The 21,594-nt window shown below is 40.8% G+C and overlaps 1 protein-coding gene across 2 annotated transcripts in view; it reads right to left on the bottom strand.

Annotated features, from left to right (window-relative positions):
- XDH (xanthine dehydrogenase) overlaps positions 1–21,594 on the bottom strand; it is a 60,720-nt gene that overhangs the window by 34,587 nt on the left and 4,539 nt on the right. For both annotated transcript variants that reach the window (XM_082047307.1, XM_082047308.1), the window contains exons 2-15: positions 19,045–19,102; positions 16,748–16,844; positions 15,369–15,477; positions 14,156–14,282; positions 13,490–13,551; positions 11,482–11,550; positions 10,598–10,666; positions 10,147–10,233; positions 8,686–8,827; positions 7,817–7,909; positions 6,919–7,070; positions 5,476–5,569; positions 4,524–4,633; positions 485–669 (exon numbers count right to left, since the gene is read on the bottom strand). In XM_082047307.1, coding sequence (XP_081903433.1) covers positions 485–669; positions 4,524–4,633; positions 5,476–5,569; positions 6,919–7,070; positions 7,817–7,909; positions 8,686–8,827; positions 10,147–10,233; positions 10,598–10,666; positions 11,482–11,550; positions 13,490–13,551; positions 14,156–14,282; positions 15,369–15,477; positions 16,748–16,844; positions 19,045–19,102 — 1,454 coding nt within the window. The remainder of the gene's footprint in view (positions 1–484; positions 670–4,523; positions 4,634–5,475; positions 5,570–6,918; positions 7,071–7,816; positions 7,910–8,685; positions 8,828–10,146; positions 10,234–10,597; positions 10,667–11,481; positions 11,551–13,489; positions 13,552–14,155; positions 14,283–15,368; positions 15,478–16,747; positions 16,845–19,044; positions 19,103–21,594) is intronic.

The following is a 21,594-nucleotide window of genomic DNA, read 5'->3' on the forward strand; positions in this document are numbered from 1 at the left end:
ACAATATATGTGCCAGCTTTGCTGTCATCTTGGGCTCATGTCATCTTTTCTGAAGGTGTGTCAAAGCTATTAATTTATAAGAGCGCAGATTTCTCAGTCCAGTTTGAAAAAAAAATCAGTTTCGTATGTCATGTCCCCATCTAGCTTCTGCCCACTTCAATGGATGAATGAATTTAGCAAGGAAATGGCTCTCTGAGAGACTGACATGGATCTCTGAGGGTAAGGAGTACTAGAGGAAGCAAGACAAAAAAGCACACAAAAAGCAGACTGCTGCAGAAGTGTAGCTACACTTCTTCCACTTTCTCCTTCTGTGCACTATATCAGAGAGGATTTAGGGTATTTGAACTGCTTCTGTAAAAATCAGCACCATTCACAGAATCACACAGAATCACAGAATGTTAGGGATTGAAAGGGACCTTGAAAGATCATCTAATTCAATCCTCCATTCCATTAGACAGCCTTTCTATCACAGAAAAATTCCTACCTGCCAGTGAGCTCCTGGCAAGTTTTTAGAGCCAGGACAGTTGTAGGCGCCATCCCTCCATAGCTTAGTTTTATCTCCTCCACTCGGCTGGTGCCATCTTGGAACAGGACTCTCATCCCACAGGTCACAATAGCAATGTCATCCTCCCGACGGGAAGCCTGCTTGAAAGCTGAGAAGTATTCACCCTAGAAGACAGGAAAGTATTTCTTTACTCTCTCTTTACCTTGGCATGTGTTGGAGTATAAATATGGACAAGCGATTAACCTTTCTCTACATGACAGAGCTATTCCAGGAAACTGTATCTGGTTGATTCAGCTTGCAGGGCCAAGCAGGACACATTTGTTCATGCAGTGCTGTATATTTTCACAAGATTCAACAATTAATTCTAATTTACTAGATGAGTGGTTATTAGCCAACCTGTCACATTTTTTCCATATCTTGAAAAGAAAAACCAGGACAGATTTTTTCGTATGTAAACAAGCTTGCAGTTCCTCACAACTTATTCTTTCCCCCAGGCTGCTAAGTTGGAAGCCTAATTAGTAAAACTCATATCCTAAACCCCTTCCCTTCAGAAGTCTTTGAACTCTGCAAGAACTGAAATCAATAATTACAAATGTCTCACAGTTCTAGAATAGACCAGATTAATTAAGAAAAGACTATTTCTATCTGTTAATGCAAATATAATTCTCAGTAACTATCCTGAATCCTCTGCTGGTATCCACAGAGTGAGAAAATTCTTGTAAAATCACCAGTAACTAGAACCCACAAAACTCAGCAGCTCTCCTATGAAGTGTGGCAGTAAATGAGATTAGCACTGTATCAGTGTACAAAGAGTGATGGTACCACCCTGGAGTCACAGTACGTTCAGTTTTTCCCCTTATCTGTCCCGGAGATTATGACAAATTGCTGTTCAGGCATCCTGCAGACTAAGAGAGGAATCAGATCCAATGTCTTTGCACAGCCCTTCTGTAGAGTTTTCTGCCAAGTTTCTTCTCTAATAGCTTAGCCAAGTGACTCTGAGGAGCATAGCAGTGTGTTCCATTAATTATTTCTGATCAGAAGTGGACAGCAATTCTTTCATTATTGTAAAGAATAATTCCTCTATTGTTTGCAAGAACAGTTTCACAAGAGGCCCCTTTTGTGCATTGACAGCTTGTTACTGGAGATGTAACTGAAGGGTGTGTTTCATTTCCTGAATTCAAGTAATTAGTGGGCAGACAGCAGATAATAGTAGAGGAGCATAAATAGCATCCTCCCAATCAGGGCATTCTGCCACTCTGCTTGTTCAAAGCTAATTGCTTTAAAAAGGAGAAAAAGCAGCCTCTTCTCTTACTGCACACTTCAGAGAAGATTTCTAATAACATGCTCGCAACAAGAGGGCAATGTTTGCCTTCACTCCTCACAAGATGCCTTCATTTTCTTGGTATGGAGTCCTGTGGGAGAAAAGACACTCACTATTTCCTCACTAGATGTGCAGGTAAGGTAACCATCACATCAGCTGCCTGTGCCTGCCCTACCTCTTGGTAAAACATAGCATGTCCCCTCTAAACCACCACAGTGAAAGTTTCTAGGTGTTACTTATTCTCACAGGAAAACCAAACAGCCCTTACTCTCAAGGGCTGCATATTAGGGACCTAGATTAGTCTCCCCTCTTCCCTTCTGGAGAAGACACAACACCAGGAAAGAGCTCATTAAGAAATCCACAGGCTCCAGCAGATTCATAGGTAATATTCACAATTGCAAAAGCATTGTTTCCATGTCATTTTTTTCAGTCCACCACCATGGAATAGAGAGATCAATAATGGATGAAGGTTGGAGGATGCTAATTTAAAGGATGAAATAAGACTTCATAGAGTCATAGAATGGTTTGGGTTGGAAGGGACCTTAAAGATCATCCAGTTCCAACCCCCCTGCCATGGGAGGGACACCTTCCACTAGATCAACCTGCTCAAAGTCCCATCCAGCCTGGCCTTGAGCACTTCATAACTGCTTTGTCTCTTCAGCAGGACAAAAATTATGATAGTATGAACCTATGATGGCAATACTTAGCAAACAGTAGGTTAAGATTGTTTTCCTAAACAGAAATACATAGGCACTGTGATGCCAGGCTTTTTCTATTCGAATACTGGTGAATGTCTATGTGATCCAGAGTACCATTACCATAAAAATGAATTAACAGTGACAAATGTGATAGAGAAAGATGCATGCCAGGGAAAGGACATGAAAAATTGATAGTCACTAAGTAAGTAATAACACAAGTGGTGCAAAACATTTGTGAGCATTAACTGAAACACAAGGAATGTTTTTCTAGTCCAGAAGACAAAGAGGATTGTTAAATAAAGGTTATGTCCTATTCTAGGAATACCTTGTTATATACAAAAGGCTAAGCAGTTTTCTTCTCTGAAATGTTTATATTTTGTCTTTAATCCAGTGAGCTGTTTCCCTTCCTAAATATTGTCTTTGATCAGCTACATTCCCCTTACAAGTACAGACTCAAAAATCTGTAATTCCTGAATATCTCCAATATCTGACACAAAATAGCAGGAGAAAAAGGTGTTACCTTCTCTCCCCCAACAGCCTGTCTGTAATAAAGCCTATCCTGAACTCAGTTTCCCTACAGTAACACTGAATTGGATGAACTGCCAATCTTCTTTAGTCTAATGCTTTCTGTTGTTTGGCTAGTCGTACCCTTGGTGTGATAAGTCACATCAATGCCAAGAGGTAACATCAATTTTACAAAAAATTTCATCTAGCCATGTGCTGACACAGCCCTGTTTCCAGCTGTGAGGAACCACAGTTCCAGAAGACTTCACCTGCCACATGTCAGCAACTTCAGACATCCTCTGAAGAACTTTGGTCTCCCTGACTTCATGTTTGTGAGCAAAGATCAACCAAGAAACCATGAAGTAGAGAATTTGAAAGTTGCTTTAGTTTTTCAGATCAATGAGCTGCATATAACCTAGTGATGAAGCCACTGACCTGCTGGCAAAGCATTTGTTTGTCTTGTGAAACTGCCATATGACTGTCATTTGGATGGAAGAACATGGTATTTTCCATTGACTACCTTCACTGTTTCTCATTTTGGCAAAAAGCAATGCTTCTTGTAATTATTACAAGATCAATGAGGAATCACGCAGAAATAGGTGGAAAAACACCATAAATAAAATAGTCATGTTCCCTTAATAGTTAGATACAAATATTAGAGAAGACAGACAAAGGGTTTATTGATTCTGTCCCACAGTATGATGGCATTTCAAGTAAATCAGTGTTTTGCATTTATAAAGAAAATGTGTCACTACATTGTGAATCCTTGCATCTTTTAACTTGTAGCCTCAAGCCCTAAAAAGGTAAATACCTTTGCAGCCATTAAATTTTAGTCTGGTGCTCTTAGTCCTAAGGGGAAAAAAGTTTACCTCTTAGGCACTCTGAGTCAGTTATGGTTCATGCTGTCACACAGAAGTGTTCATTGCTCTCTCTGAAGGAAGGCTCATTTGAAGTTGCAAGTCCACATTGCCAAAATTCCCTGATAATCAGTCCTTGTGGTTTCAGTCTTGCAAGGCAAGGATGCAGAAACTGAACTTCCCTCTTATTCCTACACACTTTCCCCCATTTCCCATTTCAGTTCACAGAATTGAAGCAGGAACCTTGGGAAACTTAACTTTATTTCGGGAACTGCTAGCATCTTTGCTGCACTCTTTTGCAAACAGAACTTAGACCTCCAGGAACACCACTTTTTCACCTTTCATCATTACCAAATGCACTCAAAAAGCGCCAGGCAATAAAGTGAAATTTATGTTTCTTACACTAGAAAACTTCTTGGGCTTATGGTATTTATCATAGAGCCCAGCTCCCCTGGCTTGTCAAGAAGAGTATGTTGCTGGATTTTCACAAAATAATTTACTTGTTTCCTGGTCCACTTGGGACTGCATAATCATTTGTAGGTCGGTTTCCAAGGAAAAAAGTGCCTAACATTGAAAATAACATTCAAACAACAGCATTTTAGCTCCACAAACACTGAAGTCTTTTCCTACAAGCTTACCTTCCTGCTGTAGGGTATTTCCACAGAGAGAAGTATTTCTTCAGGCTTAACTATTGTCTTCCTGTAACCAGTGAAAAACTTCTCATCCATTGTGACAGTCCTTTTGCCCTCTATAGAGGAAGGAGAGATCAATGTCGGATTAATGACTCAGATAAAGAATGGCAACAGCATGCGTGAAATAGCCTTCGACGTATAGAAATCACTCTTAATATATCAGTTTTCATTTTTCCATTCTCTTCTACCAAATCAACAATTATTTTCTCAGATTTACTTTGGTCCTTATGGAATTCACGACAGCTTCTGTCTACATATGAAGTTTTATCTGCATAGGAACTGATCAAAGAGACCTGCCCTCCTTTTTTATCTAATAAAAGCTGAGCCTCGAGATGAACCAGTTTCCAGCATCCCAATGTAATTCCCTCTTTCTCCTTTCCTTAGTCGGCACACAAACCAGTACCAGAGAAAGTCACTGATCGGAGAGTCCACTTACTTTAGGGATTCTATTTCAAAAAATCCTTCCTAAGAGCAAATACAAATTGAGACATTTGGCTTTTATTAAAAAGAAAAACCACACACACACAAAACAAGTTTCACTCTTTATCTGAAAAATCCACAAGGATCAAAGTATGATAGTGACAGAAACAATTTCATGCCTATTAATTTTAATGATTAGGCATCTTCAACCAGCTCTTCACAAGGATCTGTCTGTAAGTACATATGCGGTGAGATTCATTCTGACATAGAAGTTCAGAATTATTTAGGAAGCCAACCTTAGGCCTGACCTTAGGGCTGCAGTCTCAAAAAGGGCAAAATCAATGAAGACTCAGACTAAGCCTATTTTACATAAAGTTAACTTCCACTTCCAAGTGTTGACATGACCTATTGATCACTAACCCATGGCAAAGGACTATTGACTCTTCCACTCCCCTCAGTGCCACAAGATGTAACTTACCATTTGATACCAGAGTCAGTTTGCTTCCACTTGCCATTAACACAGGATTTAAGTCAGAAATTGGGCTTGCTGTCATTATGTTCCCCCCAAGAGCCTGAAGTGATAATACATGTGTTAGGTAAATCCTAAAAAATCTGAAGATACAACCATAGCATCTTGTAATCCTGCATTACTCCATACACAGCACACTAGAGATTAGCTCTGCTTGAGGTTGCTTTGATAAATTATTTTTGCTTACTCAGCAATTTTAGGCCTTTAATCACAGTATCACAGTATGTTTGGGATTGGAAGGGACCTCAAAAGATCATCCAGTCCAATCCCCCTGCTGGAGCAGGAACGCCTAGGTGAGGTCGCACAGGAACATGTCCAGGTGGGTTTTGAATGTCTCCAGAGAAGGAGACTCCACAACCCCCCTGGGCAGCCTGTTCCAGTGCTCTGGCACCCTCACTGAGAAGAAGTTTTTTCTCAAATTTAAGTGGAACCTCTTGTGTTCCAGCTTGATCCCATTACCCCTTGTCCTATCATTGTTTGCCACCGAGAAGAGCCTGGCTCCATCCTCATGGCACTCACCCTTTATATATTTATAAACATTAATAAGGTCACCAATGAAGTGGGGAAACCTAAAATCCATTAAATCAGTTGCTGTCCTAGTCAATACTAACATTTGCCTGAAACACTTTTATGAAAAGTCTTTGAGTAATGCATCAAAGTTACCTTATGCTCAAACCACCATACCAAATAATGCCAAAATTCAATCACTGTAGCTGCAATTAAGGGAAGAACCATAAAAGTATAGAGCATCTTTTCAGTAACATTCAGGAGCTCATTTTTTTTTGTTGCAATACAGATTTATGGCGTAGTATCTTGTGGAACAAAATTGCATTTGGTAGGTTGGCTCATCAGCTTGCTTTATTTTTTTTCTCCTTTAGCAAACAGACTTTGAACACACCGAACCCACGTTCTCTTTCCATTTAAAACCAGAGGAAATTTTGCCAGATCTGATGCATTAATGCTATGACTACCATAGTTGTGCTGGCAAAAATATACACACCCACTACTTTGAAGTTTGTCCAGCACTCTAAATATATTTTTGCTAAATAAGTCAAATCTCACTATAGTTTGTCCAGCACTCTAAATATGTTTTTGCTAAATAAGTCAAATCTCACTATGGTTTCTCCTACTTATCCTGGTAACAGTACTAGAAGACCTGGACAACTGTCATGTTTCCCTGGCTTGCTAAATCTGTGATACCAGTGTAGCACAGACACCAGCTGAGACCCATGCTGTTGTCAGTTCCTGGGGCTGGCTTATGTGTACTATTTTCTCTGCCTAGGTTTGCAGATGTTCCTGTGTGAGAAGCACAAGGCACAACATTGGATGACACAGGCAAGCTCCTCAGACTGAGCTTTCCACTCCATTCCCTGATGTTCCCAAGTCACTTACAGCAACATTCCTGATCTGTGGCCCTGCAAACCACCGCAGCTGTTCGAGGACAGCCTGGAAGACCTCGGTTTTGTAAGGAGGAAGCTCTGCCACGACTTTTCTCAGCACCTCCTCTACCAAGCTCAGGGTACAGGCAGCGCCAAAGGTGACCCCTGCAAACAAACAAATGAAAATGTTTTGAAAAATGAATTGTTCTTCTCCCAAAAGTCAAGGTACAGTAGGTCAGTTATAACTGTGCCTATGAAAGCTAGATGAGTTTATTTGGACTGCAGGGTTTAGAGAAGATGTTCAGTCACACCAGACTATTTTGTATGCACTGCTTGTAAACGTCACATGCCCAGAACCAAATTCAGTGTAGTATGAACAATATTGCCCTCCTATAGGTATTAGTTTGCCCTTTGAGAACTCCTCTCCAGTTTCCACAGCTTAAACATTCTGCCACGCTGTATGTGAGGTGCAGAACAAGGACTGCATTGAGCCACATGCACTACGCTGTCCTAACAACTTCTAACTATTTGTAAGTCTGACCTGTTCCCACCATGAAGATAGATGCAGTACTTCATGCAGTAACTTTGACTGTCAAATTCAGCATCTGTCCCACGGTTACTAATTTTAAAATCTTTCTAAATGATAAGATTGCCCATTGAAACCCATTATTAACCCAGTTAATATACGTGAAATGATATTCAAACAGATAAAATATCTAATATACCTTCTAGCGAAAGCCCTCTGATGCTCAAATTATTTTTACATATCACTCACTCGATTCCCTGCATGGGAGAGGCACTAATCCATATATAAAGCAGGTTTTAATCTAGGGATTTTCCTTCACATCCTCTTTATTATTCCATGGAGTAACCCCTCACTTCGCAGGCATTCTGCCTCTCTTTTTGCTCACCCGTTTCAGTGTGCTGAACAGCGTTCATTTCAGAGATCCATGCTGGTGCTATTATGACTGGATACAACATGTTCTTTAACCTCATCTCAATACCTGAAGGAAAAGTAAGAGTCCTTCAGTTACACACAGGTGACAGAGATCCCAATGGAACAGCAGCAGGCCTGTTAAAGAGGCGGTTCATTGACCTTCTGTTATGCAGTTTATTCAAGGTCACAGAGATACCAAATGAAAAGTTGCTTTCCACTCATGCCAGAATTCTCAAAGGGAAGTTTTAGAGACTTTTTTTTCTAGGCTTACAATAGCCTTAAATACACTGTTCAGTGCTTGTGTAACCTGGCTATTGTACATAGTCCTTCAAGAAAGAACAATGAATGCAATGAATACAAAGTTTGGTGATTCTCTCCTGAACCAATTGCACAGGACAACAGAATTACTAAATATGGCTGAACTCTCATCCTCCGTGCTTATGTTTGAAGAAGTATACATTTTTGGGGGCAAAAAAAATCCCAATTTCAAGTCTTGAGAGTTTACTCACTGAAAAATCTTTCAAAACACAAGTTTCACAACTGAATTCATTTGATCACAAGGACATTTTACGCTGTGCCACTCCCTTCTCAAGATTCCACAAAGCTAACACAAAACTTCAGAGGTCCAGAGAAGCTTTTTTTTTTTTTTGCATGACACAACAAAGAACAGGGAAAAACATTCACTGTGAGATTAATCTCCCTGAGAGAAAATCTGTTCCTACATACAACCTGAAGATTAAATAGCTATTTAACAGCAACAGCATGAATAGCATGAAGGAGGTTTACATTTGCATTGTTCTCACAAAATGCTCCATGGAAATGAGTATTAGCTCTTCCTCTTACCCACTTCTGTGTTCCCCACAACAAGCTTGGCATTGGGGTACTGGGATTTGAGAGCCACCAATTCCTTGAGAGTTGTAGGCTGGATCCACATCACACGCTCGCCTTTGAAACACAGCTGCTTCTGCTGTTTGTTACCCTGAGTCTGCAAAAGTGAATCCAGATAGAGTTCAGACCCTACATCAAGCCAAGAATCCCTGCTCAGATGCTGCCCATGCCCAGGCCAGGCCAGGCTCCATCTCAGTCAAGTTACCAACAGGTGGCTGTGATGTCCACACTTGTTGGCAGTTAGCCATTCCACATCCTCCCACTAGAAGTGACAGTCTTTTTCATGCTGACAAATGTTTTCCCTTCCTGATATTTTCAGGTACATCCTGCTGCCACATCTCCCTTGCCAGACCTCTGCCAGAAAGCTCTATCTGACCAAACTTCTGGCAGACGCCTGTGGCTTCAACCATCTTAGAAGGAATGGGTTTTCCATTCTCATCTCACTGCAAAAATGTCAGTCTTTAGTATTACTGATTGTGAGTTACCAGCTGTAAAGCCAGATACTGGTTCCCTTTTAAATTCCTTCATCCAGTGACTGAAGAAAACAGACGACCACGGCTGCCTCCCAGCAACATCAGATCAACCCTCAGGCAGGAGAACATCTTGGAGAAGAAACAGAGGGAAGCTATCTCAAGCCAAATACGTATTATGTTATAGCCTATGAGAACCTGTTCATGCTGTACCTCATGATACATTTAGGCTGGGTGCAGCAGCAGAACTAACAATTGAATTTCAGTTATTTGTTAAGTGTGAAGGAAGCTGTAAACATGTCACATGCTGGACTAGATTCCTGGCTGGGACACATTTGCTCAGGCGAAAACTACCCCAAAAAAGGCAGGAATGAAACACGGAGAGAAACTAATCTCACCTAACTCTCGATGTCAGTTTGAGCCAGCCAACTTCTACCACTCCTGCTACACTAAATGGAGAGAAGTTGGTGCTTTCAGGAAAGTCACCCAGTTGAAATATTTATCCAGCTACATCCCACAGCTCCTGCTTCTCTTCCTCCACTATAGAGGGAGCACAGGGCAATTAGGTCAGATAGGGCTGTATGTAATGTAGATGTTCACATCTGACCTAGTAAACTGAAATTTAGGTGTCAGCAACTGTTCCACCCCTGGACAGGCAGTGACCGGAAAGGAAGGGAACACAAGAGCAGGCATGTATGGTGAGAAACAGAGAGGAAAGCCAGCCAGCTGGGGCAGGCACTTGGCCTGCATAACTCTTAAGCCACTCCAGCTTAAAAGCCTTCCTTTTTATAAAAAAGGGAAGCATTCATGCCCATACATCTTCTTTTCTCAGCAGCCAACTTATGCACTGCCATTTCCTCACAGCAGAGACACTGCAGGTGCTCAAACTCTGTGCAGAACAACAAAATCAATGAGCCACATACTATTTGTTTCTGAATGAATTTACCATTAACTCTGGTGGGAAGATTGGCTCCTGTGTAGGGTCCAATGGCTGGAACTCCGAAGAATTGAACAGGCTGGAGGACATCATTGTCTATGACAAAGAAAATGCAAATGGCTGGGCAGCAGAGGAAAAAGCTATCCACATACAATCCTAACTCATTCCTCTTTCCAGTCAAATCCATGTCATCCAGTGTTTCAGGTTCTTCAGTTATATTTTTCTGATCACAATGCATGTCTGTTCAGAAACCTGAACTCTGAGCACACTAGCAGCTTTTGCCAATCAAAAGTGACACCACTTTCACATTGACATGTCAAATTACATCAAAGGTACCTTTTCTGAGGTAAGATCAGCATTAAATATAAGTTAGTCTTAACTGCTTTGCGTAACAAGCCAGAGCTAAGACTTCAAAACATCAGAAATAGACAAAATATCTAATAGTTGAGAATCATTTTACCACATTGTCGTCTTTTCCATTCATGCAGCAGTCTGGACCATTGGCTTTTCCTCTACAGCAACCCCCATTCTGAAGAAGAAACAAGCACACTTAAGCTATTCTACACCAAGTAAGAACATTCCAACTTTTACAGGATATACTCCTCCTCTTTTATCAATGTCTGGATCACAGAAATTTGCAGTAACATTTTTCATTAATAAACTACTTTGACAAAAATTTGGTCTTAACAGCTGGACAATTCCATGAAACACCGAACAATTCCTAACAAAGAATCCACAGGAATTCACTGGAATTTCCTAGTAAAGAGTTTCATTATGTTGTCTCTTTCCTAAATTCATTTTATACTCACACTACCTTATGCCCTAATTCCTGTTTTCATCCCCGTATTTTTTGTACCTCAACTGATACATAAAATGTGATTAACTTTTTTCCTCTAGATATTCCAAAAAGGTTCCAATTGTACAATTTATTGGAAAGTCAATTAAATTAGTTTATTTATCATTGGACTGCACAGTTTGGGAAAGATCATACTGGGTAATGAACTGGTTTTTAGATCTGTTTTCACAGAGAGATGGATCCTTTCAGTGTACCAAAAGCTGGTAACACATCGCTTACAGTTGTCACCATGCAATTCCACAAAAGTGTTGCACTTCATAGATTTAGAAGGAACGTATCTAGCTCACTATTGCAAAACCTGTGTCATGATGGCTGGTCATGCTCACCAGGACACGTGCGGTCACAGTGTTTTCCAAGAGACAGACACTCAAACCAGCCCAGAGAGCTCTGAATATCTGCACCACAGTAGAGCCAGAGAGGTGACCAATGCTTCAAAACTCTAACACTATATTGCAAATTGAGGTTATGGCTTTTAAAATGCAGCTCACCATGCTGTTTTCCCTCTCGCTACGACAGCATCCAGTGCCATTGGCTACTCTGCCACAGCAATTCACGTCCTGTGAGGACAAAATCTGTTTTGAGAAAAATGTGCAGATTCCAAGGAAATGAAGTAGACTTGATCCCCTTTAGAGAGAAATTTATCCCGAATTTATTATATCCAAAGCAGAAATGTGAGATGGAAGATGCCAAGCAAGTAGGTGTTTCCCTTGCCAATGGAAGGCAGTGTCCTGCAGTGTGATGTCTGGGTCGTGTCCAGTCTACTGACAGACCTCTTGTGCTGGTCTAAAACTATTCTGACCATTCAGCCGGTACCTCCGGTCCAAGTGGAGTTGTGAGGAGATACCCAGACAAGAGTAAAAGGGACAAGCACATAGAATACAATACCTAGTACTCTCCCAGCATCCAGCTGCATTCAGCTCCGGGACTACCTTAGTCAAGTGTGGTTTATGTCTCTCTCATAACCCTTAGTACCTCCCTGTCCAAGTACCTGCTCAGTCTTCTCTGGAGCCTGTGTAAGTTTTTGGTGCCCTCAACAGCCTTTGGTGAGTTCTGCAGGTCAGCTACATGACAGACCATCCACTTTTGTTTTCAACCTGACCGCTGCTAGTTTCATTTCTTGACATGTTGGTCTTGTATTGGAAGAGGCAGCAAACAGCAGCTGCCTGCCCACATCCCACCTGCCAGTCACAATTTTGTAGATCTCTATCAGAAATCAACACTCTGTAGACCCCCTTCCCCTCCCTGAAATCTTTTTCCAGGCTGAAGCATCATCTTCCTACATGGCAAGAGAAAGATGATCTTGTGTCTGCTCACAGCCTATCATTTTATGTGTGAAATGAGGACTGCATTTCACTCTGTAAATTGCTTTCCATTTATTTGCCTTGCATGTTGTATCCCATTGTATTCTCCACTCTCTTAGGTTCATAAAGTCCTTCTGAAATTTCTCCAAGTCTATTCCTGTCTTCACTGCCCAGACTAACTTGATATTCATTTACTTATTTCTCACATCGCTGCTCGCTCTCTTTTCCACCTAATTTATGGATATTTGAACAGCCTTGTTCCCACCACAAGTCCCAGCAGAACTCCATCAGTGACCTCCCTCCATTGCAAAAATACACCATCTTCTCCAACCTGCTATTTCCTGCCTTTTAACTAATCTTTCATCCATACAGAGATCTTTACTCTTACCCCATGGCTTCTTATTGCCTCTAAAAGCCTTTGGTGAGACACTGTTTAAAGCCTGTTGGAAATCCAAGTAGACTATATGAACTGAGTTTATCAACCATTTGTAATGGATCTTACTCCCACTTGTATTCTCTTTTGTTGACTGTAATCCTGGATAATAAAACTAATGGACAACATTCCAAATTCTTTACTTTTGATATTTAATACCAGGGTAGCCCCATAAGTGGCTAGTAATCACTGGAGGACCTAATGATGTACTTTACTTTGCAGCCTTCAGCAGTATCTCAGGAAAAAAAGGACTAGAGAAAACTTATGGTAGAGCTTCATACTTCACCCAAACCAGCAAATGAGTTCTGGGCAACAGCTATAAAAGCAAGGACTTCAACTATTTTCCAGAGTTATTTCAGCTCTGCAGCTGATCTTTCAACAAAGCAACTTTCTCATGAGATTTACCCGCAGTATGTCCTTACTTGTGCACCATACCTTTACACTTTTTTCACATCAAGGATCATTTGCAAGCTGTATTATGCAGAGAAGCTGTGTTTTTCAGAGACTTACAGAAAATAATTACAGAGTTTGATTACCTGTGATCCAAAAAGGGACCATCAGGTGGATCTTAAAGTGCTCCACTACCAGCAGCTGGAGCTGGTCTTGCATTACTAATGCATGAAACACATACAAAGGGGTCAAGAGCTGGAGCTGGGTTGTTGTAGCATATATATTTCCTTCCAGTTCATGGTGTATTTTAGTAACAGAGAGGAAGACAGACAGCCTTCCAGACTTTTTTAAATATTACCTGAAGCCACTTACTTTAGCAAATGTTCTGTATCCTTCCAGAATGGGTCTGTACCCTGTACACCGACACAAGTTGCCTGCATTGCCAGAGCAAAAGGATAAATATTTAGTGTCACTTGGCTGAGAACTTACAACAAAATGTTCTAAAAAAGGTTTCTCACAAGACCTTCTCAAGTCCAGATAAAGCTAATGAAAAAACTGGGAGGAAAATTTCATTATAACCTTGCAACAATCCTACCATCCCTTTTTGTTGAAATTTTAAATTTAAATTAATTTAGAAAAAAACTCAGTATTCATTTACCTCTATGATCTCTGTCACCTCTGCAGGTTCTTGTGACAGCAATGAATAAACAAGGAGATGTGGAGGCTCTTATAAAGGCCCCCAATGTCAGGCTACCTTCCGTTCTGTGTTAAGCTTAGTGGGGTCCTAATCCAAAAGCAAGGTCACTTGCCCCTACTTCAGGACAAACAATGAGCTTCTGTGAGATTTTCCACAGGCCATTTTTGTTCACTTCATAGCACCTGGCCAGTCTCCTAGTGTAAAAGCTAGTTCTTAACCTCCTAACAATTGGCTATCTTTAATGAAATACAATTAAACAAAGGTGCACCTCCATCCTATTTGGTGAAGCAGATGTAATGAAAGCAGAACGGGTTGCATCTCTGCAGGGCTCTGAGCATTACCTTGGAAAGCATCTTCTATGTCCTCCATTTTGGGCTCAGGTTTATTCCGAAGCAATGTATACATGGACATGACAATGCCTGGAGTGCAAAAGCCACATTGGGACCCATGACTTTTTGCTATTCTCTCCTAAGAAAAAGTAACAACAACAATCAGTCTATAATAATCAGTGCAGGTTCATTGTTGTGCTTGTTTCTGCAACATCTGTTAAAAAAAAAATCTCACCAGAGGAGCTAAGACTATCATCAGGTGTTCTCTGATGAGATGGTCAACCTATAAAGCAGACTCTGAAGAAGAGAACACTCTGAAAAGTTTGCATGTAGACTTTGAACTCCCAGTGTAACTGAGGGCAACTAGAAGCCTCCAATGAGATCAGGAGTTTATCTTTACCATGCTAGGAAGGTTGAAGCTACCTGTAGAGACTTGAGTTTGAATTTCAAAGCTTAGCCATTAGAATCTTCAGAGGAAGTAAAGACAAGTAAACAAAGGTCAGACTTGCTGCCATCCATTCATGCGTGTCTAACTTATTTTTCACTTTGTTGTTTGCTGTCTCAGATAGATATTGGCACAAGCCCTACCCACTGTACAAACTGAGATGAATCATAGCTTCCCTTAAAGGAGCAATCTCTGACAAAGCTGAGGCAAGTCTGCCTCCATAAAATGTGCATCAAAACACCTTGCTAGAAGAGCAAGGCTTCACATTCCTGTGAGTCCTCTCCACCAAGAATGTTCTGGGAATCCAGAAGCATTGCTGAACCAAACCATACTGCACCACTGCAGGGAAGGTTCCTAATATGCAGAATGAGAAACCAAGGTCATTCACGGAGGGCCATAGAAGAGTAAAGACCTAGCTCAGATTTCCTGGCTCCGAGTCACTATATAGGCTTTCACCACAACATCAGTCCATCAAACCTTGCCTGGGTTTTGGTCCAGGACACGGACTAAATAGAGCCACGCAATTCTAGAACAAAAGCATTGGCAATTTATCCAGGATAGCAGCAGTGAACTTGTTATGGCATAAAAAACCTGCAGCGTTGACCCAGGAGTTTGATTCTGTCACTTAGTCATTCCTACAAGTAAAGACTGCTCATGCGGAAAGTCAGATTCCCACCTTTAAAATTATGACAGAGGTCCCAACACCCTGGAACAGGATTAATTAACATAAGAAGAAAACATGGACAGAGGGTTTTAAAGTTACCAGTATTAATAGCTCACCTGAGCTGGGTGCAGCCTGGATTTGGTGTTTCCTATGCCTTCAACAGTAGTTACAGCTACATGATGCAGGGCACAGACAGGGAAGAGGCAAGCATTGGCAGTATGGTGACTAAAATAACAAATTAAGGTCATTTCATTTAACAATGCTGCTCAACAAAGTAAAAAGGGAACAGGAGGACTGAACAGAACTCAGAAACTGTAGCAGTACACACAACAGGAGACCTTAAATAGATGGGATACAGGTATTAGTTGCAAGCCAAATCCTATAGCACCTACTCAGCCAAAGTTCTCGTGAGCTTCACTTGAAGTTTAATCTGAGTATGCACCCTAGGATTTGACCTTGAAATAACAGCTTTAAGCATCTTCATTGCACATTAAACTATAAAACCCATGTAAGTAATTTACAGGGGAACACTACAAATACTAAGGTGCAATACAACTGGCCTGGCCCACTCACAAAGCTACATAAGAGCACAGAGCTCCTGGCCTTTTAGCTAGGAAACCATTTCTAGACGGTACACATGGGAAAAAAGTCCAGGCTGAAGGTAAAATAGAATAATGTCACCAACATTCTTATAGGAACTAGCTGCTTTATTTCATTTCTATTGAAACAGAATAGTGACCCTAAAGATATCCTGTTCCAGGCCACGTTACTAATCAGAACCACTAAGTTAGATGATCCCAAGTAAAAGCATCTCCAAGCATTATTCTGAATATATCCAAGATTTCAGTGTTTTCCATTCACCACAAAACAACCAACCAACCAACCAAACAAAACAAAACAAACAAAAAAAAACACACCACAAACACACTGGTGCCTATCCCTCTGCCTCATCCTCTCTCTCCATTCCCCTTTTTGTTGGATTCCATTGTTTCAGTCTTCAATTAGAGAGCAGGAGGAATGTTTATGTCTCAGGAAATAAAAGCCATTCTGAAGGTTACAATAGAAGTAGAGAAAAAGTGAGTATCTGCTGGCATACAGAAACCAAATTATTATCATAATACAACAGCAATAAAGATTTTATCACAGTCATCATCACTTGGGTCATCTCAGCAAAAAGTTATATTACATTGCAAGAAAGGAACACAAAAGTTTTCTGAACTGAGAAAAAGCAGATCACCCACATGATCATAGAGTCAGTGCAGAGATTTCAGGGCACGATGAAATAGTTCCCTATCAGTACTGTGCAATGCTGCAGGAAAAAATACCTTCTTATCTCAGCCTTCTGAATTTATGTTCTGAAAGTGAAACAATGTGTTTTGGCAGAAACATACATTATATAACTTTTTTTTTAAGTGGTACCCCATCTGGAATGTCAAGAACCTGGATCTGTCCCCATTTAGTTTCTTTGTTGAAGAGTTCAGGTTGCAAAGGATACAGGATTTTCCTCCGAAAAGGGTCATACTTGGATATCATAACAGTGCAAGCACCACATCCACCTTCTCCACAGCCTAGTTTGGTTCCACATAGGCCCACTGAGAGAACAGGAATCAAGGAAAATACAAAGAGTGTTGGCAGAAGCCTGCTCAAATGCTTGTCAATCAAGGCTTAGCAACAAGTTCTTGCTGGAAACAAAGCACTCATTTTTTCTCCTTAATAATTTAACATAAGCAAAGTTTCAAATGCTGGCATGCGACTTTCAAGATCAACACCCAAAGCTATAATAAGGAGGCAGTCCACATTCCAATAGAATAAACAAATCATGTCTGAACTTCAGCAGTTCCCACTTTCCATTAGACTCAGAAAAGGAAATGGCTTAAAGGAGACAAATCAGCCAGTAATTGCTGAGCAGGAGCTGTTCAGGCATGCAGTCGCATCCCTGAGATGCATGGTGACATCTATGTCAGCACCACTCACCACTGGTGGTTAAATTCTTCCTACACCTGGTAATTCCTACCACCTAGAAGGTGCCCAGGCAGTCATGCAATGTTACGAGTCCCAAAGTTTAGCACTGGGAGCTGCACTTGAACTGCTCATAAACTACCTGCATCTCAAGAGTCACAGTCTGGCCATCCTGGCTTCTCTCTTCTTCTCCCCAGTAGCCGAGTTCCCATAAAACCCCAGGAGGGAAGACAGTGAGAGCCAGAACTAGTGAAGATGCACAGAACCTCTGCACAGACACCTGGGAATCCACAAGGTGTAAGGACCAGCCTAAGCAGATTCCTCCGCTGGCTGCAGAGTGCATGCCTGCACAGATGTTCTGCAAAAGGACTTCAGGAGAGAATTCCTCAGGCCACTACTGCTTTGGGTTTCTTCACTCATTAGAAGGTAATTATACTGCTGCCATTTGTTGTGAAGGGATTGGCCAATGCAGATAGAATTTTGGTGGGAAAAGAACAGTTGATTTTGGTGGTGATGGACACATGGCCGTATTGAGATAATCAGCTTGTTTTCTGTTGCTTCCCCAGAGGCCTATGATATAGAAAACTCAAATCATCTTTGCCTTCAAGTCAAAGATTCTGGAACCAAATGTTCTCATACACTCATGGGCCTGCTTCAGCAGAAATATAGCTTGCTTCTCTTGACAACAGTGCTAGTCTGCCTCAATAAAACATATTTCTCAAGGTATTTGTCTGACCCTAGCCAGACATCTTCAAAATAAGTTCACCAGAATGTTCACGCAGCAGATCAAACAGTTTTGAAGAACTCAGATTATCTCCTTATGAAGCTATACATATTAGATATTAAAAAGTTTAGACATGAAAGGTCTAGCAGTAAGAAGTCCACACAGGCACAAGGGTCATGCCACTTTTTTCCTGTCTTGAACTTTATCCACCCAAGTTACAGTCAAAGAAAATGGGGCCATTCATAGTTGGAAACTATCAACAAAATGAGGCTGTTGATAGTGCTGGAAACTGCAAAAAGTGTGATTTATATCCCTGTACTTCTTTCAGATCTCAGGCAAATAGAACATGGCAGCACAGTGAAATAAATATGCATTATTCTTTTTAAGGAATACACTAACACAGATGTGAACAGTTTGGCATATGTACACATCCAGCCAGTCAGATAAAAACTCGGAAAACACGGAATGACACTATCTACTGAACCAGACCTAGTATAGCCAGCCTGGTCATCACAGTAATAGCTACCATGTTCCTGAAGCTAATCTGATTCACATGCTGACCAGTTTCAAACAGGAGTGAAACGTGACTCCTTGCATCTGTTCATGTAAACATGCCCACAGTACGTGATGGGAAGCCCTGCCTCTGAGTTTGCATCTCTGGATCATCTGTTAAACAGGCCACCAGATAATCAAGTTATTGGATGTTAGCTGTCCAGTAGTATGCAAATTATTGGATGATACAGCAAGCAGCTCAAGTGACTATAATGTTTTGGACAGAAAATTCTTTACAGTCTATGTGGAACAAACCTAAATTTCCTTCAGTTTTCTTGTCTCAGTATTGTTTTCCTTCCATCATGTTCTAATTCTTGGCAATTCAGAGAGTTTTCCCTTTAAAGTATTAATAAATTATTTAAAGTACCTTATTTACATTTTGCTATTGTTTGAGCTTGGAATACCAGCTGTAATCTTTGCCAGCAAGAAATACCAGACCATGCAGAGCACTCCCTCTTATACTCTGCACAAGCTCTGCCCAGCACTCAAGTGACAGGCAGAACAGTAAACAATTCTGAATGCTGTAGGCATTCAAAGTTTCTTCTGACACTGGATACGTTTTCTTCGTAGATAGGTTAGCAGAGTTGTTTCTGGGTCCACATCTTTTTCCACCACCTGCAAGAAGGGAAAGGTACTGTTACACACAAAATGCTTTACAAACACAGATGTGTCATTTGGAAGAAGAAAGTTTGGTTTTTCTGCAACTTCTTTTGCAAAGCAGGGAGTAGAACCACTTATTAATTCCTCTTACTAGGCTCAGCAATGTTGGTCACACATCCAGACACCAGGTTTCCTTGCATTTATTGTGACAGAAAAAAAGTATATGCATTAATACGTCAGAGTTTTTCAACCATGGCACACTGAAGCAAATCTTTAAAAATCCCTTCATCAATAACGGTAAACAGAATTAGTAGTGAGCAGAGAGAGAAAGAACTATTTTGTACTCATGTTTTGAATTCTTGACATCTTCCCAAATTGCATCTCGTCTTTATTGACTATGCATAACTGACCTCTGTCTCTTCTCCTTTTTACTATTGGATGAGACAGAGAAAATAAGCAGATAGAGAATGACAGAAACAGCATCAGTAATAGACTAGAGAAAAACAAACAAACAAAAAACAGTGGAAACCCAAACATGGCCAATACAGCTGCTGCAGGACAGAGAGCAAGTACCAATCATCTTGAAGTTTCTCTTTCTTCCCTGCTAACGTTAAAATAATCAGCATTACATTAGTAGCCATCCTATATGTGGGAAGATGAAATTCCAACTAAGAAGAAATTGCCTCTGCACATTTTCAGTCAGCTCCATCCTGTTGGTGAACAAACACTATTAGCAGTTATGTATTAGACACAAAATTATATTTTACTTCAACCTCTGCCCAGTGGTTGGAAACCAGAGTTCTGCCCTTGCATCCAAATGGCCACAGAGCTTGTCTTCCCATTTTTCTGTTATTAATAAGAGCATCAAGAAACTTTTCCAAAGTCACTGTGTGCCTGAATGTAATCACATGTTCTTGGCTTTTACATTGTGCAAGTCCTAAGTACAACAGTTACAGTTTACTTAAATTAATCACTCCCAGTTTGAAGGGCAAATTGAAATGGAGGTCATTTGTGTAAGTCTTTGTTCTTACTGATAAGAAACCTTCACAACATCTGTACTGCTTCAGTTTTATGCCTCTGACACGTGACCAGGTTATTCTAAAGAGACAAGGTTCATACAAGATTTTTAGAATAGTCCCATAAAGCTGCTGCTACAAAACACACCTGCTCATTTTTTGCACATTTCATTCCTGCATTGGGGATAATCTACAAGGAAACAAAATCCATTCTTCTAGCTTGGGGATGTTTTATGGTAAATCATGCAGCACTCATATAGCTGCTATTCAGAGCAGAGTGCTCCTGTTCCCTCACCTGCTGGATGCACAGAAACAGGGAAGAGCATGCAGTGGCTCTCTTATGACCACTTGGTTCTGAGTAAGCACATATATCCCTCTGCAGTAGTTTGGTAAACTGACAGACGTGAGCAGTTAATTACAAAATGCGTGTAACTATGAATGTCCCATGAACAAAAGGCCTTTCACAGCCATTTCACTGGCAAAGAGCCTTCCACAGCAACTCCTACCCTCACTGTCAAGCTGAGTTTCTTCCTCAGTGCCAATGGCCATTGCAAACCTTCCACAGCAGCTTCCAGGATAGCCAGGCACAAAGAAAAAACTTCAGAATAGTTTTCCAGATGGCTAAATATTATCGAGATTATTCTATACTTAGATCAAAGAAAATATCTCCAGAAGTTTTCTTGAAAGAATACAAGAAGCATCCCATTGTGTACTCAAACAAAGCAACTGAAAGTTTGGCCAAATGGCTCCTTTACGTTAAATAAGAAATAAAACACTGGTCTAAGCCTTCATTTAGCAAAACTTTTCACCATTCAGCTCCACACACCTTTAGTGAAGGACTTAATCCAGTGTTAAGTCCCAAAGTCAAATTTTTGCTCAACTTTATCAGAAAGCGGCTCTCACTGTGCAGTAAAACATGTCCTGAGCAATCCCCACTCTTACCCTGTTCAAACCAATTCCTCAGTTCCTTCTTCCTTCACTTCAAACTACTCTGCTGTAGCTGTATATCCACAATGCCAGCAGACACTTGGGATCAGCGGGAGGTAAGGGGCAAGAGTCTGGATTAAACCAAATCTCACACATCAGAGAGCAGGGAGTCATTTCTTTGCACTCTGACTCCTGGTAGGGCGATGCTTGTTTATGAGTCTCTCTTGCTGGCCACACAGTAAGAACTTTTCACTGTTCCTGCCTTACTTTCATTGTCAGTGATGCCAGTTTTGTCCTCCAACATGTCATTCCTCCAGCGGTTTGTTACACTCACCTGCTGTGATTTGTTCTTAAAATATTTTAAAACCCTGCGGGTGGCAATAGCATCTCTTGTCTGATGCCCAGAACAATATGATTCACAGATTTGTATCTTGCCCATCAAAACAATTCTTGCTCACGTCCCCCTGGTGTCCTTGTACAGAGGAAACTGAATTACACCCATTGCCTTCAGTGGGAGTAGAATCAGCCAAATTGATGTTGCAATAAATGAATATTTCCTTTTTG

This window comes from Streptopelia decaocto, assembly GCF_964273445.1.
Source record: "Streptopelia decaocto genome assembly, chromosome: 3".
In the NCBI taxonomy this organism is placed as follows: Eukaryota; Metazoa; Chordata; class Aves; order Columbiformes; family Columbidae; genus Streptopelia; species Streptopelia decaocto.